Genomic DNA, 17,052 nt, shown 5'->3' with positions numbered 1-17,052 from the left:
ACATTGGAAGTATTTTCTTTAGTTGTCTGATTAAATGCAGTAAAGCAGGAAATGCAGTAATCTAGACTCAGCATTTCTCTGAAATTTCATAGAAACATCGAATATTTTAGATTACGAGGGACCTATGAAGGTTGTCTAGTTCAATGCTTTGCTCCAAGAGACTTGGTCAGGCCACCCTCATAGTAGTAAATCAATAAATTAAAAAGAAGATCCAATTTCCCCAGTTCCAACTTGTTTTTGCTGTCTGTTGTTCCATTGCAGTGCACCTCCAAGAAGGGTCTGGCTCTGTCTTCTCTGCATCCTTGATCAGGCAGTTGTATACAGTAGTAAGGTTTCCCCTTCTCTTTTCCAGGCTGAAAAAGGCCAACTCTCTTGACCTGTCTTGGTATGTTGTGTGTTTTATCATATGCCTAGCTCCTTTACTAGCTTGGTGGCCATCTGCTGGACTTGCTCTTTCAGTTATGTCTTAGACATGCATGAAAGCATGCTTCATGAAAGCAATTTTGTGAAGGTTTTTGTTGTTTCATTTTTGGGGTTTTTTTTTTTAGTTTGGGATACATATATCCTTACAAGTTTGCTAGGAGAAACAATAAAATATTAATTTTAAATACACTGAGATTATTTTATATAACTCTTCATATGATGACTGTTAATTTACATTCATTAGGCTCATTTAAAATTTAAAATCATGAAGTCATATTAGAAGTATTCTGTTTCTGCTACCCTTCAGCAATGTTGACACATATTCAGTGAAGCAGAATGGTGGTGGTGTGAGTGGTGGATTGCTCTGACAGCAGCTTTAATGACTATCAGTATAAAATGAAGAGTTTTCTTCCATCTTTCTCAAAATCATTTACTGCTTTTAAGATACAATGCCTTTTGTTAAGTAAGCCTCCAGAAAGCTTGTGTCTGGGGGTCTTGTTTTGGTGTGCTTTGATGTGACTATTCTATGATTTGGTTCTAACCTTGTAACTAATTGAGTCACCTGCTGAAATTAAAATTTACCAAAATATTATTATAAGGCAAAGACTAAGCATGAGAACTAAAACCTAGTTACTTTGGGGAAAAATCTCCACAAAATTAGGCAAATATAAAGCAATATCTTCTGAACTGCAATGTACAGTAAACAATTATAAAGCATACTGTAATAGTAAAAAAAAAAAAAAGGTAAAAAAACACCTAGTAGAGTAATTTATTCACGTTGTGGCATACATTGAGGGCCTGCCTATGGAGAATTCTTAGGGAGAAGTCCTAACCTTACTGAAAAAACCCGACAGTATGACCTTAGATAAATTTCAGGGGGTTTTTTTTCCTGTTTTAAAAATGTAGTAATTTGTTTCTTAAGTCATGAGCATAAATTTAATTGTATCAAAGAACATGCATGTTTTTCAGTTAGGCTATTATTACAAAATATATAGATGTACTACAGCACCAGGTGATAACTGTCACACACAATCGGACATCTGGTGTTAATGCCATTGTCTTGGTTTATAAAATACTGATAAGTTATTTTACAGGTAAATGACAAGGAAAGGAAAAAAGTGCAATCTTCATAAAAATATAAAGGTATACATAAGATGCTGTAATTTGCAGGGATTTTTGTAACTTAAAGATAGTGACTGTAATAAGTACAAACTGAAAAAAATGGTGATTTTTGTACACAGTATTTCCCAAGAATAAATGCAAAGTACTTAAATGCTATTTGTCCTCCATTAAATAAAGCAATACAGGCTATTGGAAAAAACCCCAAATACATGTAAGAAGTTGTTTAGGACGCTATGGGGAGAAAGAATGTATTCTTTAAGTACAGTATTGAGCCAATTACAGTACAGTGGGGGTTTTATGTACATAAAAGGCAAACATGAGACAGAGAGATAAATAGTTCTAGATCTACTTAAGTGTTTTATATTAATGTTTAAAGTTCAGTGATGAGGCAAAATGCATGTTTCTAAAACTATTTTAGGTATTTTTCACAGTTCCAGTTATTTACTAACACATACATAACATAAATGACCAGTAAAACAGAGTCCTTAAGTTGTCTGACAGTTTCTTGGATGTTCTTTTTATTCAGTTGTTTGGCCAAATCGCTGTTATATCGGGTTGATGCTTTAGACTTTGTGTCTGATTGAATAATACGAGCTTTAGCTGATCAAGGCTATTGCAATTTAGGAATTGTATTGAACTGATCCCTTCAGAACACTAGTGCATGTTTTCCGTGCTTGAAAATGAGACAAGTTGCAGATGTGTGTTTATATGCTTGGCAAATGAAGTCTTTGAAGACTATACAATACATAATTCACATAATACAAAAGCATTTAGAAATCTGCTGGTCGAATCATCATAGTTGTGGCTTTAAGAGAGTATCCCGAGCCTTTCCAGTAGTACCATTTGATACCATTGAACTTGTTGTTGTTCTGTCGTAATGGATAATACATTCCGTTGAGGTTAGAAGGTCCACATGCATCAAACCACCACCCTGCAAGATAGAAAACAAATTAAAATATCAAGAGAGGTAATTTTCAAAATAGTACATAAGGACACTTTATTGTCCTGAAATTAGAAATAAATTTAAACACAGTTTTTCATTCTTACAATTTGGAAATGTCAGTATAAAATCTTGTCTTAAATTCGGGAATGTATTTATGTCTTAATGACATATTCTTAAAGCTTATGTAATACTCTAGTTTAAAATTGAGAAGGGAAGGCGTTCAATCAAGCTTAATTTATTATCAATATCAAGCATTATTATTGACAGTCTGAGGGCAGAACTCAAACTGTAATGATATTGAGTTGTCTTTGTTTTTTATCTGCTCTTTGGTAAATTCATGTTCTTCACAGATTTGAATTCATTCTTAATTATTTTGGAGGATTAAATCAGTTATCTGTTTCAGTTCTCTGGGCACATCATTTAAAAACCTTTCTGCTGAAACTTGGTAAGAAGGAAACGGAGAAAAAAGCAGCCCAAACTTATTTTGTATTCTTATGGTCCTGACCTGTTAGTGGGTCATAAGGAAAATTTATTAATAAGATAATATTTTTATACTTCTGTTATAATGGCAATAATGTGTGCATTCCGTTTCGCAGGGCAGTAATCCAGTTATCCTTTTGGATAAACTGAAGCTGTCTTTTGTCTTACAACATGTGCTATAGGGAAACGAACCATTTCTTATGAGATAACAGGAAGAGAAGTCAGCTTTACAAAGCAGTTGTTTACATTTCAGAATGTGGAATTCTAGATTGATAAATTATAGAAGCTTCTATGGTTCAAGATAAAAATACCACCTAAAACTCCAATAACTGATGAACAAGCGTTAGAAAAAAAGCAGATACGTATGTGGTGCATCTTGTAATTTCATAATTATATTGAAATATGGAATTAAATACTTGTACCCTTCTGTTTTATATATGGTATACAGCAACTTCTGGGGGGTTTCTTCTCCTCTGGATATTTAGGGAAAGGGTTTGTGCCTAAAAAATTAGGAGCCATTTCACTGATGAACTGTGAACCTCTAAAAAGTGGGAGGAGAAAGGGGACACAGATGGGACTTAAGTATTTTGATCTCTGAATGTTATCTCCTTCCTTGGAAGAAGAATGCTGTTCCTCTGATCAGTTCCACAATTACAGACTTTTTTGTACCCCAACTTTAGAGACTTTTTTCCCCTCCAGTTTTAACGTCTGTTTTGCTTTAACTAACTTTTGTCAAATGATAAAATATTTCATTTGGAGTCACCATACCAGCATTTCTATCAGTGAGTCTGGACTTCTTGAACAGTCAAAATTTACTAAGTCAAAATTATCACTATTTATCTCACAGACAATTTCAGTGCCAATAAAAATAGGAAGACCAAGAAACAAAAAAACATTCCTACCTCCTGTTAGCATTTGTGAACATTTGCAAATACATTTGTCATTGTCTGCATCCTTTGTGCTAAAATCATTTCCTGGTTGGCTTATACTACTTATTTTGCCCGCTGTCCCAGTAAGTCCTTTAAGGTAGATCCTGTTGAAGTGAGGGATGGAAAAACAATTATTATTTGGAAGTTAATGGTAGTTGATCTGCGAAATAATGATGGAATAGTTTGCAATAAATATCCTATTCAAATAGTTGAGTTCTTTTCTGGCCAATGTTCTGTTGTAAGCTGTTTTGCAGCATAATGTTTTCACATGAGCAGAAATGGTCAGCACAATATTCTAATGAGCAGCCTCCACATTTGTAGACGTGACTGTTTTGTTCATGTCATATTAGAAAAAGATGAGAGCAAGTAGGTAGTAACTCCTGGAACTTTTCATACGGATCATGCATTTATTAACACCGTGCAATTATTTTTTTAATCAACTTCAAAAGTTTAAGCCAAAACTTTTTTATTCTTATTTTGCTGTTAGCAAAACATGGCAATGTAGCATTACAAATTTGCATCTACAGGAGATAACAGCATTACCTGGACTATTAATTGCCAACTACTAACTGGTATTTTAGGAGTTACTCAGTATTTCCCTTCCCACTTTCCTAATTACTCTTCTTTTTCACATTCTTCATAGATTTATTAGTGTTAAATTCTCACAGTTATTTAAGTGTCCTTCAATTCCCTGGCAAGGTAAGCTTTCAGTGAGGTTGCTACTGTTTGGATCTGCTTGTAAAGTACAGATGCAGTCTCAGTGGGAAGGGACACAGGGCACCAAACTGGGGAGGCAATTACACAGCTATTACTGTGCTACCTTGAATAACGAGGACTTGAACCCTCTTCCCCCACAGTATCTCTTTCGTGACTGCATTTCTGTATCAACAGCTCATCCTTCTCAGGGGTATTCTATTCGTTTAAGAAGATCTGACTGAGGAGAATTAATCTGTGCCCCGATCAGTCTTCATCTTGCATGTAATTCTCTGCTTATGATAGAAGTTGTCTTTGGTGGTTTAACAGATTATTTTAACCTATTTTATATTCTCTATTTGAAAATATTAACAATAAATCAATTTTTATTCATTTATGTTTCAAAAGATCGGCTCATTACAGATTTTCTCAAAAATCTTTTTCAAAAAGTTAAATACTCTGTTTTTTCTTCATGTGAGGATAAATTTTGTAAGACAGTTTCTAACATCAATGGTATTAAAGGTTCCAAGTATAATATATGATTTAGGCTTGATTATCAGATATCAAGTCTCATGTAAAGAATGCATTATTCATTTGTTGTTATTATTCAATTTTTTAAAAGTACAGCTTGGTATAACAAGAAGATGAGAGGCAGCGGATGTAAATTGAAATGGGAGGTTCTGACTGGATATCAGGAAAACCTTTTTCACAGTGAGGACAGACAAGCAGTGTAACAGGCTGTGCCATCTCTACCTTTGGAGGTTATTAAGACCCAACTGGATAAAGCCGTGAGCAACCCGGCCTGACCTCGTATCTTTAAGATCAGGCATTTTGACTCAACATCCATTTTGATCTCAAATTTTTATGAATCTATTAAAGATTCATCAAAAAGTTGGGCCAGTTTCATGGCCCAACTCATAATCTTTCCAGCATTCAGAATGTATTAATGTTTTTAATGTAATAGAAGATGCTCTTGATTGAATACTTTCTTAGTTTTTTTTCTTTTCATAATGTTGAATATATTCTTTAATCTACTGCATTTTCTGATGCATTCCATGTTTGGCTGCATGCTAAAATAAAGTATCTTTTTACAGATGACCATCTTAGTTTTCAGTAATTGTTTTTTAATATTGTAAATGGATGGGGTAATGACCGATTTTGCAAAGGGTGCCTTTATAAGTTTTGTAAAGTCTTGCCTTAAAAAAATCTCTGCTATAGAATCTGACCGTTTCCAGATGAAAAAAATATTTGTTTTGGAATTGAGACAACTGTATACTACTAAGGCATCAGATCTAACAATTTGGCAGAGGAGGGGGGATGCTGACAGTTTTGGATTGCTTTGCACATGAACTTGAGTTGAAATAACAGCATCAAGTCTCTCAGGTGTCAGATTGACTTTGTTTACAAGAAATAGTTGCTAGAAATCTTGGACAAATTCATCTAAGTTTAGATAGTTTTTCTGTTCAGTCACCTAAAGCTCCATGAATCTAAGATTCTTATAAAGAAACATTTTATGGACCATGTTGTGAGAAAGCATCTGTTATAGTGTGGAGTCTCTAGTTTCTTCTATAAGCAATCAAACAATATCTACTACATTTACAGAGAGCCTGGAGAATGAAGTATGAACTGCCCATATATTTCGGCTGTGGCTGATACTATTTATAATGTATAATACTGTAATAATATTTATTTATGTTTATTTGAAATTAATATTATTTCCTATTTTAACAAAATATGTAAAAATAAATTGAGAAGCTTCATGTTTTACAGAATTATGTGAGCATATGTAATAGGTCCATTAAAATCTGGTGTTTAAATTGAGAAGTTTTTTGAGGGGTGAGACTATACATTTGCTGTTAGCTTAATTTTCACAGGTAGGAGAGTTATTCTTTGGCAATTCAAGCCAGTGGGTTATGGAAGTAAAATACACATTCTAGCAAAATACACATTCTCTCCATCAAAAAAAAAAATTGTATGTTTTAGGCAATAGGTGACAAATGGAGCAAACATTTTCTGAGTGAACTGAAAAATCACCATAATTCGTATGAAATACGATCTTGCATCTACACAGTCTAGAATTATTATTAGCTGATTTTTTTTAATTCAATCTGATTTTTTTCCTGCTTACCTGTATTTTTGTTCTTCACTTGCTAGAGAGAAGTGGTCATACAGTGAATATGCCTCATTTCCTTCCCAGTCTTTCAGGTGTATTTTAAGAACATAGCGTTTCTGATTAGTCAGTTGAGAAACAAACTCATTTCCTAGCCAGTACTCCCCAGCAGGATCACCAAATCCCTGTAATTCAAGCGGTATATTTAAATAGCTTTGGTTTTTTTTTTCTTTGAGTTTGAAATAAATTATCACTTTTTTTGTTTTTAAGTTTCATAGTTTTCAGTCTGTCAACTAAGAATTTACTGTCTGTGAGGGTTATAGATCTGACATATTTCAAAAAGTTAATTTCAGTGAAGACAAACTCAGGATTCTGAAAGAATGAATTAATATTACTTAGTAGGCTTGGAGCAGCTTCTACTGTTGCCACTAGAAACACAAATACAAACAACTCAAAAAATGTGGACATATGAAATGACTGAAGAAAAGTGAGGTTTCTTTTTAAAAACAAACATCAGACTTGCAAGTCTGCTTAGACAAACAACTTATACTACTTTGTCATTTTCTAAATGAACATCTAAGGACAAAGATAACTTTTAAAACCTGCTTGCATTCTAAGGACACTATCAATGTAACTTTATTGTATTAGATTTCAGATAATAACATTGAGGCTTCAGAAAACATTGTTTACCATCTTGTACTCTTTCCATGTCCGGTGAAAGTCCACACTGCCATCTTCACGTCTCTGAATAACTGTCCAACCTCCTCCACCAGTTTCCATGTCACAGTAGGCCTACCAGAGTAAGCATGTAACAATGTAAGTGCATGCAATCACGGCAAAACAAAACCACAAAGCATTTGTGCCAAGTTTTAAAGTGTACAAATGCAAAACCTAAAAATTATTAACCTAAAAATGCTGGTTTTCATAGCCTTCATACAAATCTGCTGTGGTTGCCCACAAATAAACGTGATTTCTCAGTAATGTCATGCTTAACAGAATAAAAATGATGCCTTAAAAATGGCTGATAGCTGGTGTTGAAGGAAGAAAAAAATGAACATAGCTTCTGATTCTATGCTTCCCTCTTGCACTGATATTTTTGTGAGTTTCCTGATGAAATATCTCTCCTAAAAGATGTTTTCACTTCTCCATCTTTTTTGTGAGAGATCCATTCAAATTTCCATGGCTTGTCAGATTAACATTAACAGATGCTAACATACTGTTAAATTCAGGCAGTGAGCAAACTGAAATATGTTTTTATTTCTGTTGTCATTTTTCAATGCCTTTTCAGATGGTCTGACCCCAAAGTTAAATCTAAGTGTAAAACAATTATTATCTGAAAGTTAAATCTTGTAGCCATGTTAATATACAGCCTGCAATGCATATCTTATATTCTAGAACAAAAAAAAACCAACCGTGTGTCCAAATATTCATAAATCATCTTTGATTTTACCAAGTTATTGCTAAATATCTGAAAGGACTGACATGCAATAGGCAGTTCAGTGAATTCAGTTTTAGAATACCCAATAAATGCATCCCTGGCGCAGTAGAATTCAAGTTCATAAGTGCTTTGTTCAGTCAACCTCCTTCTAGATTAAAATAGAAAGTGACTGACTTAAATAAAATTCTTGTATATATTCACTTCAGTGTTAGAGATGAAAGGTATTACTGAGGGTGCCAATATACTGGGGATGCTTATTACAGCTGCTTGTGCCTATAAGTGCCCCAAATCGTGACTGAATGACACTGATGCTGTATGTTTTTTTCATCTTCTATGGGAGGACTGTCTTATGAGTGTTAGCAGTTAGCAGACTTAAGTTCTTTGAACTGTTAGTCATCCTGGAAATTCATTGAAAAAGTATGACTTCAGAGAAGATTCTGTTCTGGGGCAGTGTTTTGTGTTGTCATCTTAGGAAATAAAAGTGGGCTAAGTTTTCAATATAATTGGCTTTTTTAGGGTGTATGTATTGTACATATGTTATACACGCACATATTTATATAAAACAAACAGGGAATTTACAGTGCAAGCAGGGGCATATATACTGTTCACAGGCAACAGACTTCTGAAGGGAAAGCCCTTAGAGCTGCAAATATTAAATGTGTTAATGTTTCAATAGGCTGTAACACACTGGAAATCCAAAGCAGATACTGTATTTTAAGGTTATATCTAGACTCTTTGTTCAACATCAGAGAAATGTCAGACATTCAACTGGAGATTTTTAGGAAAGATAAAAATAAGGAAAAAAGTTGGATTAGGGATTTCTTGTTAAAGTATGTCATGTGAATGAAATTTAATCGAAAGCAGCAACTTTAATTTGTACTGATGTATGCAATTCCTTGCATCTTAGAGTACTTTGTGGTTGCACACTTGCTCCCTTGAACTAGCTAAAAAGTGAAAATTCATTTATCTCCTATTAAGTAAGTGAAAAGTTTTGCTTTCAGGCTTGACTGGCAATCCAGAACCCTGTCTTTCAAACTCTCGCATATGGAGCTTCACTTATGAAATCATTCCTTTGCTTTCCAGATCATTTCCCTAGAAATCAATTCTCTGAACAAACAAGATGAAAATACTTACTGTAACACTAGGAACTTCAAATTTACATACACACTTGATTTTTAATTTGGGAAAAAATAAACTCAATGAAGAAAAATGGCAGTAAAGATTAAGGAAAGAAAATTAATGAAATAAGTTGATCTATGTTTATTACTTTTTACTACATATAGTTAAGTAAATGATATATATTCATAAGTAATTTTTAGGATGGAGATATGCTATTCAGTAAAATGAAGATTAAGGAAAGGATTTGCTTAGTTTAAACAATAAATTGCTGTGTCAGTCTGCAGAGGGAACAATTTCTTCATGATGTATGTGAAAGATGAGGGGAGAGGAAACATTTATTTGGACTCTAACTTCTTTTTTAAAAAAATCTTCATTCTCCAGTAAAATGATATGCATATGAGGCTTCCTCTAGCACTCATTACTAGAACAGAACCCTTCTGACCTTTCAGCCTAGCCTAGATTTTATATTTAAAAGGAAGAAATGTAACATTTCATATAACTAGTAAAAATAGATACCAAGATTAGGCAGGCAGCAGGAGTCTTCAAACAGATGCCAAAAAGAACAAAGAGATTAGCCTCTCAAATTACAACAAATTGGCAGGGGGAATATTTGATTTATCTTGTGAACTGCTTCAGTATTTACAGTTCTAGCAGCTGCAGTACTATCAGAGCTAAGGTCAGCTGTTTATATTTTTCACCTTCAGCTAAAAATCAGTGCTGTATTTTTGAAAATGCTGTAACGTACATGTCACCAGGACTAGTCATCTTTCTAAAGATGGTAAGTGTGTAAGCTATGAGCAGTCAGTTTGATGTCTTAACTGTCTAGGAAGTTGACTTTCAGAGCAAGTAATTTTTCTTCTTTTTTTCTTGTGCATTAGGATATTTGGGGCATAAGTGTTTTCAGACCTACTTTCTGAATGGTAAGGCTGAAGATCCACTCCAGTTTTTATACCAATGCACTTGCGGTTGCCACGTCTGTGCAGTGCCTAAACACTTCTGAGTCATGACACTCAGTGATTTTGTATTCTGCTATCTCTAGCTCCCAGAGATGTGACTAGATAAGAATTGTGGTCTTAGTTTCTCTTTTTTGGGAAAAAAACCCTACATGTGTGGTTTATAATGTAGTTTAACCTAATACCAGTTACCAGTGAAAAAGATAGGATGAAACTTCTAAAATTCACAAAAAACCCCTCTCATCTGACCTCTTACTATATCAGAGGAGCTACACACATGCTCTTTTTTAATGGTTGGGGTTGGAAACAATTTTTTGTATGTGTATTTTAGACATAAGGTCAATGGCATGGGCTTCTTTTGAAATGACTGGCTAGTTCTCCAGATAATCACTTTTTAGGAAAGTTAGGCAACACCATTTTGTTGGTAAATTCAAACTTGCCCAAATCACTGTCTGCAAGAAAGTTTTGGTTAAAAAAGCCTTGGCTTGGAAATGTGTGTCAGTCTGGGATGAAAATTCAGCTCAACATGGGTGGAAATGGGGAAGAGCTTAGCCGTTGCTTCAGCTTCTATTTTAAGATCTGGGGTAATGTGGTGGTAATAGTTGCATAAAGGTTGAGCTAATATATTAGGGTCATCTAGACCAGAATTAACCAGATTAATTAATCAGAAGGTTAATCTGTTCAGGTGCCTGCTGTAAACATGAAGCAATTGACTTTTCATGGTTTGTCTCTGCCATTTTTCCTTGTGTCAGCAGTCTTTTGCTGTTTTTCCTCGATGTTTTTAAAAGCACTTAGCTTTTGTCCTGGTGCAGAACAGGAAAGCTTGAAAGCTTGAAAATATTAATGGAATGAAATAATTGTTTTCCTCTCAGCTCTCGTATGCAGTTCTTTAGTTCTGGATTATGATGGGAGACAAATTAGTAAAGTAAGGTCAGTTACAGAAGTTGTTTATAAGCCTGTTGGGAGGTCAGAAGGTGTTACAAGAGGAAAAGACGAAAACATAAACAGCAGTGCAGCACTTCTGGCAAATAAAAAAGGTCATTCTGTTTCCTGGTCCCAGTGGCCATGCACATCATAAACAGTTGAAAATGGTGCAATGTGTTGATTATCCCTAAACCTTCAATTCCCTTGACAACTGCTCTTCCACATTTGTATTTGTATAAAAAATCTGCATCAGGTTAAAACTTTTTAGTCTCTTATTTTTCATGTCATATAGTAAGTAAACCTTTGCTGTCTTTTTAAGTGTCTTTTTCCTTCTATCTGAAGTAGGCAGAATAAGAATAAAATCTTTACTATTTCTAAATTAATTACTAATTCAATTAAATTATTGCATTTTAACTACTTTCTTAACATAGTCAATTATCAGAATAGGTATTTTTGTTAAGTGTTTTAAGCCTCCATGTCAAAATGTAAAGCATCTCAATGTTTTATATTTTAGGAAATTTTTGATTGTACTTTTGTTTCAGGGATAGAATATTTTGGTAGGTTTTAGTTTTGTAGAAATGTGCATTACTCAGATCACATAAATTGCCTAAACATTTAGGGCTTTGAAAATGCAGTGTTAAAGTTTATGATATTTTCATTCCGTAATGTGGCATGCACTTGTGTCTGCTTTTAGAAAACATGCATGCTGTGTATATTATTTTTGATAGTAAAATTAAAACCAAAGGTAAGAGCCTGAGAGAAGTAATATTAAGATAATAAGGAATGTAACCGTTCCCGAGATGTCTAACAAAGACTGCTGCAATCTCTTACTTTAGAGATGCAGTAGCTTGCATCTCATTTAGCTTTTAAAACTGTGACTTTAGATATCTATGCTATTTAAATACCATTCTGCTTCATGTGTAATAAAACACTTTATTGCATCTTATGTAACTTTCTTACCAGCCTCTTCTGTTTTTTTCTTTCCCAAGGGAAGCAGACTGCAGATATCATCATTTCTCTAGATGATATCTGCAAAAATTGTAGATTTTATGTATTGTATTTTATAGAACTTACCCAACCATACTGCTCATTTCCTTTAGTTGAGAGCTTTGTAAGGTTAAAGATCACAAAGTCTGGCTTGGGTTAGGTGAACTTCTGGCACTTCAAAGACTAGCCACTGGTGAACTTAGTTTCTAAACCTTTGCTATCAAAACTCGATTCTCTCACTTTTTCTCTGTCAGAGTTTTACCAATTGCTTTTCCACATGTGCCCTCATTTTTCTCTGCTTTTGTACATTTTCTGTTTTTTCCCCCCAAATATTTCTGATATAATAAAGTAGAGCCTTAAGCACTGCATAAAACACTTCCTTTTTTTGTAAGGAAATGTCTACTGTATGAGATTATAAAATAAAAACCATAGAAAATTATTTAATGTTTGTCTAAGAAATACAGTAAGTGTTTTTGTTTATATTCAAATCTCCTTTGGCCTCTTGGCCTCCTCAGCCTGCTGTGTCTGTAAAGTTGGAAACATGCATCATTTGAGTCTCACTCCTCAGAATGCTTATAGCCACACAGTCCACCTGACACTTTTCTCCGTTTCAGATTTTATGGATTGTTTCAACTGAATAATACCATCTGAAGCTTTATCATTTTATTTACTTTAGTAGATGGAGAATCTCTGTCAGGCATCCACTGTTTCATCCCTAGTGCCATTTTTATTTCAAGATTTCTTCTATAGAGGTGTAGTGTGTTGCTTTAAAGTAAATTGACACTGAAGTTCATTTCGGGTAAACACATAGGGAGACAAGATATCCAAAGAGGAATTAATTTAAACCGATATAGTGAAAATACCACAAACTCATCTTTTATTTAAATCAGAGTGGTTACGTGGTTTAAATCCTCTCTGTTACCCAGTGTCAGTTGTGCTGATGCAATTGCTATCTAATTGTTACACAAATGCCCTTAAAGCTCTGCATAACAAAGAACCTGAACCCAGTACTGAGTCCAGTACTAGTAGATTGCTTACATGAGTACACATCCATGAGTACTCTTCCTTGCCCCTGATTTTACCTCCTTTTGCCACCTGAAATTTCATGGGCATATGAAGGAACTAGGAACTTAGAGGAGACAGGAGATTGCTGATCATGCAGAGCAATTGTGCTAGAGTTAGAGATGTCATAAAAAAAATATAGTACTATATTGCTTTAATTGTGTTAATTATGTGGAAAGAAAGACTGAGATTCTGGCGTGTTGAAATGAACAACAAAATGCTTGTTCATTTCAACTAAGCCAAGATTTCATCTGAAGGACTTTCTTCTTCCTGTGAGATACTCAAATCTATAAGTGATGAAATGCTCATGAAAAAAACATGGTAAGTAATAAACTTCACTATTAATTAGCTTTTAAAATAGCATATTTACCAGATCTAATAACTTTTTAACACACATTATGCCTAGGTAGCACTTCATAGACATCCTACCTTCTTTTCTTGTACGGTGTTTGGAACTGTTAAAGTGTAGATTCCACTTGTTGTCAGTCCAGACTTGAAAGCTTCAGCACAGTCTTTAAAGCTGATTTGCTCCTCTTTAGCTATGAAGTTGTTCTTAGCTGTTAAAAATACAACAGAAATTGAAGGCATTAAGAGAAGATGAACAGACATTACTAAGAAGCAATTAATAATGTAGTCAGCTTAAAACTTCGTAGTTCTGAAAAATATGCCTGGTCCCAGAAGAAATGAAGGCAAAATTATGTGTGTTGTTACTGTATATTATTTAGAGACATTGTTTTGATATGAGCGTGATTGCTCGATAGGTTGAAAAGTGCTAACATTTCTTAATATGTGGAATAAGAGAACTTAGGATATAGCTTCTCATTCAGTTGGGCAGTTTCTGTTTCCATTCATTGCCTTTGCTGGGACTCCTACATGCATTACAACCTCTGTATGCGCTAACTACTATTACAAACATCTAACTTGCAACTGATTATATTAATAATGACCTTCGGCCAGTATTCTAGTGTTGTGAAATCTAACATAAGAGTTATGAAATCTTTTCTAATACAGCTGACTGGAATAACTTCACTTACACAGTTTTAGCTAGTGGTTTTGACCCTGTACTGATCAGACACAACTTTGTATGTACCAAGCTGAAACTTGGAAGCACAGCCCAGCCCACAATGGAGATATCCCTTCTGGAATTCATTTGTGAAAAAAATGTATTTTAATATGCCTAAGCCTTCTTATTTTACAGAACAATCTAAGGCTCATCTTTTTGTTCAGTTCTTTATTAACTATGGAGGTTGGAATTTCCTGGCATTTTGCCTGCTGACTGATATTTCATATTTTACCCTTTTGGGGTTGGTTCTGTGTATTTTCCCTTTTAATTTAATCTAACAAGCACAGCCTATTAGGACAAAGTTTTAGGTGCCAGATAAATACATGCTTATATTACAGTTGCTTATTATGTTCTCAAAAAAGAACTCGCTTATTCATTATTTACCTGTTTACATGTTTTGCCTTAAACATAAAAATAACACATTCAGTGTTTTAATAGCTTTTCCACACTCTATTGTTTGTATACTGTCTTAGAAGCTTTCCCTGCTAATTTTGTCTTTTTGGCAAGCATTCATTATTTTTTCCACTCTGGGTTTAACAGTGTTGTAGCCAACATGACTTTGACTTGTTTACTTATTTGTGCACTAGCATAGCAGATAACATCAGCAGGAACATGTACAGCCTTGGTAATGGTATTTAAGGGGATAGTATCAATTATTAAGACAAAAAACTTGGGATTTACCTTGTTTAGAAAAACCTACATCGTATAATTTAGGATGCCACTGAAAGCAAGGATTCCTGAACACCCTTTTCCTTTTTTGTGATCCAGCTTACAGTAACAAAGCACAATCCATCTATACTGTTTTTTAGGTTGCAATGACAGGTATTTTAAATTTTTTTTAGTATTTAATTTAAAATATCTTTTTTGGGGTTCTATATGCATCTGTGTTTCCAGCCCTGAGAATTTTACAGGCAAATATGCCAAATTCTTTACTCTTTTATATAGAAGAGCTATACCTTATTTATTTGGCAAAGTTCCTTATCAGACATGAAATTCAAAGTAAGGAATTTGTTCATTTGTTTAAATCCTGTTTAGCCATAACTTTCAGTTGATGGTTTGTGTGGGGTTTTTTAATGGAGCATGTAAATCTGCATAAATTCAGAAGCTGTGCTCAGTGACTATAATTTGTTGCAGGGCTGTCAAGCATCTATGTGTGAGATTATTGCCTATAAAATTTGCTAGGCTGAGGGATCTTTAGAATGAACAGGGAAGCTTCAGTGAAAGATTGAGAACTTCTGGGAGTACCTGCTGCCCTGGGCTGGGGCTTTTGTTGTTTGGGGCATACATAGATGCTAGAAACTGAGCCAATACTGATTCCTTTGCCTTTTATAGCCGCTGTAATTTGTCCTTTCTTTGATCAACTCTGTGTGCACAGCGCAGTGAGAGGTAGCCGAAGCAACCTTTGGGAGTCAGGAAGAAAAGCTGCAGCCCTACATCATGCAGTCTAACCTAAATATATGGTCAAGGGAGTGTATATTGCCATGTGAATGAATGCCATGTGAGATGAATGATACTTGGCATCTCTGTAGCGTATCATTTTGTAGAACCACTGGAGAATTCTCCAGGCAAACCAATATAAACCACAGAAGATTAACAAAATGTTGAAAAGAAAACATACAGATGTTGTGGCTGTTCCTTCCGCCCCCAACTCCCCACGTGCCCCTGAAAAATAGGTTCATTAACTCAGATGCAGAATTTAAAGCAAAAAAATATAATTTTTGAGAAGCAGAAGTGTGGCAAAACTGGTTGTTAAGACTTTATAGGTAATAACATACACAAATTAGGGAATGTCACTCAAATGATATAAGCATGTCTGCTTTTACTTACAGTTTGGTGTAGATATCATAGTAAGCAAGTTATGAACAGTCTCCATCAGATCATGTTGCTGTTTTTGCAAAACTGAGTTGTTTACTGTAGCTGTAACTAACTGTTTTTCTAGTTCTTCTATAATAGAATTCTGTCTGGCTACTAGGACTTGAAGCTGATCTTTTTCATCTTTTATTGATTTCAGCTGAAGTGTGTGCTTGTCTTCCATCTCGAGAACTCTTTTTTCTAGAAAGCTAAATAAAGGATTACAGTTAGGCTCCAGAGAAACAATTCTGATACGATGTAAAGAGGATCAAGCCTGTTGCAGAAGTTTCTTTCTTCATAAGTACTCAACTTCATTCTCTGATGCCATGCATGCAATAGAAAGCTAAAACCTGAGTTTAGTTTGATACATGTGCTTTAATTTATTATATTAGTACATTCATAAACAACATTATCTACTATAGTCTGTATAGCAGGCTTTTAAAGTGTAACAGTTAGGTGGTTTATAATTCAACATTATGGAAGAAAAGATATAGTGAAAGATTTCATGGGTTTTACCCTATTAAAAGATGAAACTTATTTAAAGATGAACCTATGAACTTTTTGAACATCCTGTAATTATAGTAAAATATATACTTAAACAAATGTTATGGTGTTAAGACAGGGAAACATGCAAATAGTTGCTTGAATATGTGTAATCCATCTCCTGAAGCTGGTGTGAGTACGTGACTGGCTGGAATATTATTTCATTGGTAATTGTTCTGATGCAGACTCTGAGAAAGCTGATGTTAAAAGATGCATGGCCAGAAGGGATAAGTTTACCTAAAATCCACTGCTGTTATTGAAAAAAAAAAAATCCTGAACCTTATGTTTCAAGCAGATTAGCTCAATATTAGATTGTCTTTTGTTAGGTGAGAAACAATGCTTTTGTATTTACGTGGGTTTTACAAGGGTAGTCTAAAGTCTGCAGAGTTCAACACAAAAAAAAAAAGTGACA

The 17,052-nt window shown here is 34.4% G+C and overlaps 2 protein-coding genes and 1 long non-coding RNA gene across 10 annotated transcripts in view; 2 read left to right on the top strand and 1 right to left on the bottom strand.

Annotated features, from left to right (window-relative positions):
* The window catches only part of MCPH1 (microcephalin 1), a 124,323-nt gene that overhangs the window by 46,364 nt on the left and 60,907 nt on the right, over positions 1-17,052 (top strand). The gene's annotated exons all lie outside the window — the stretch shown is intronic.
* The window catches only part of ANGPT2 (angiopoietin 2), a 39,610-nt gene continuing 23,734 nt past the window's right edge, over positions 1,177-17,052 (bottom strand). For both annotated transcript variants that reach the window (XM_030490853.2, XM_030490854.2), the window contains 6 exons: positions 16,074-16,306; positions 13,613-13,740; positions 7,391-7,492; positions 6,719-6,885; positions 3,871-4,001; positions 1,177-2,476 (listed from right to left, as the gene is read on the bottom strand). In XM_030490853.2, coding sequence (XP_030346713.1) covers positions 2,316-2,476; positions 3,871-4,001; positions 6,719-6,885; positions 7,391-7,492; positions 13,613-13,740; positions 16,074-16,306 — 922 coding nt within the window. In that variant the 3' untranslated portion in view covers positions 1,177-2,315. The remainder of the gene's footprint in view (positions 2,477-3,870; positions 4,002-6,718; positions 6,886-7,390; positions 7,493-13,612; positions 13,741-16,073; positions 16,307-17,052) is intronic.
* Positions 7,489-11,204, top strand: LOC115609981. The gene is made up of 2 exons (XR_003992063.1): positions 7,489-8,555; positions 10,136-11,204. It is a non-coding gene; the product is annotated as an uncharacterized LOC115609981 (long non-coding RNA).

The sequence above is a fragment of the Strigops habroptila genome, chromosome 6 (assembly GCF_004027225.2).
Source record: "Strigops habroptila isolate Jane chromosome 6, bStrHab1.2.pri, whole genome shotgun sequence".
In the NCBI taxonomy this organism is placed as follows: Eukaryota; Metazoa; Chordata; class Aves; order Psittaciformes; family Psittacidae; genus Strigops; species Strigops habroptila.
This window is presented reverse-complemented; position numbering and strand designations above follow the sequence as displayed.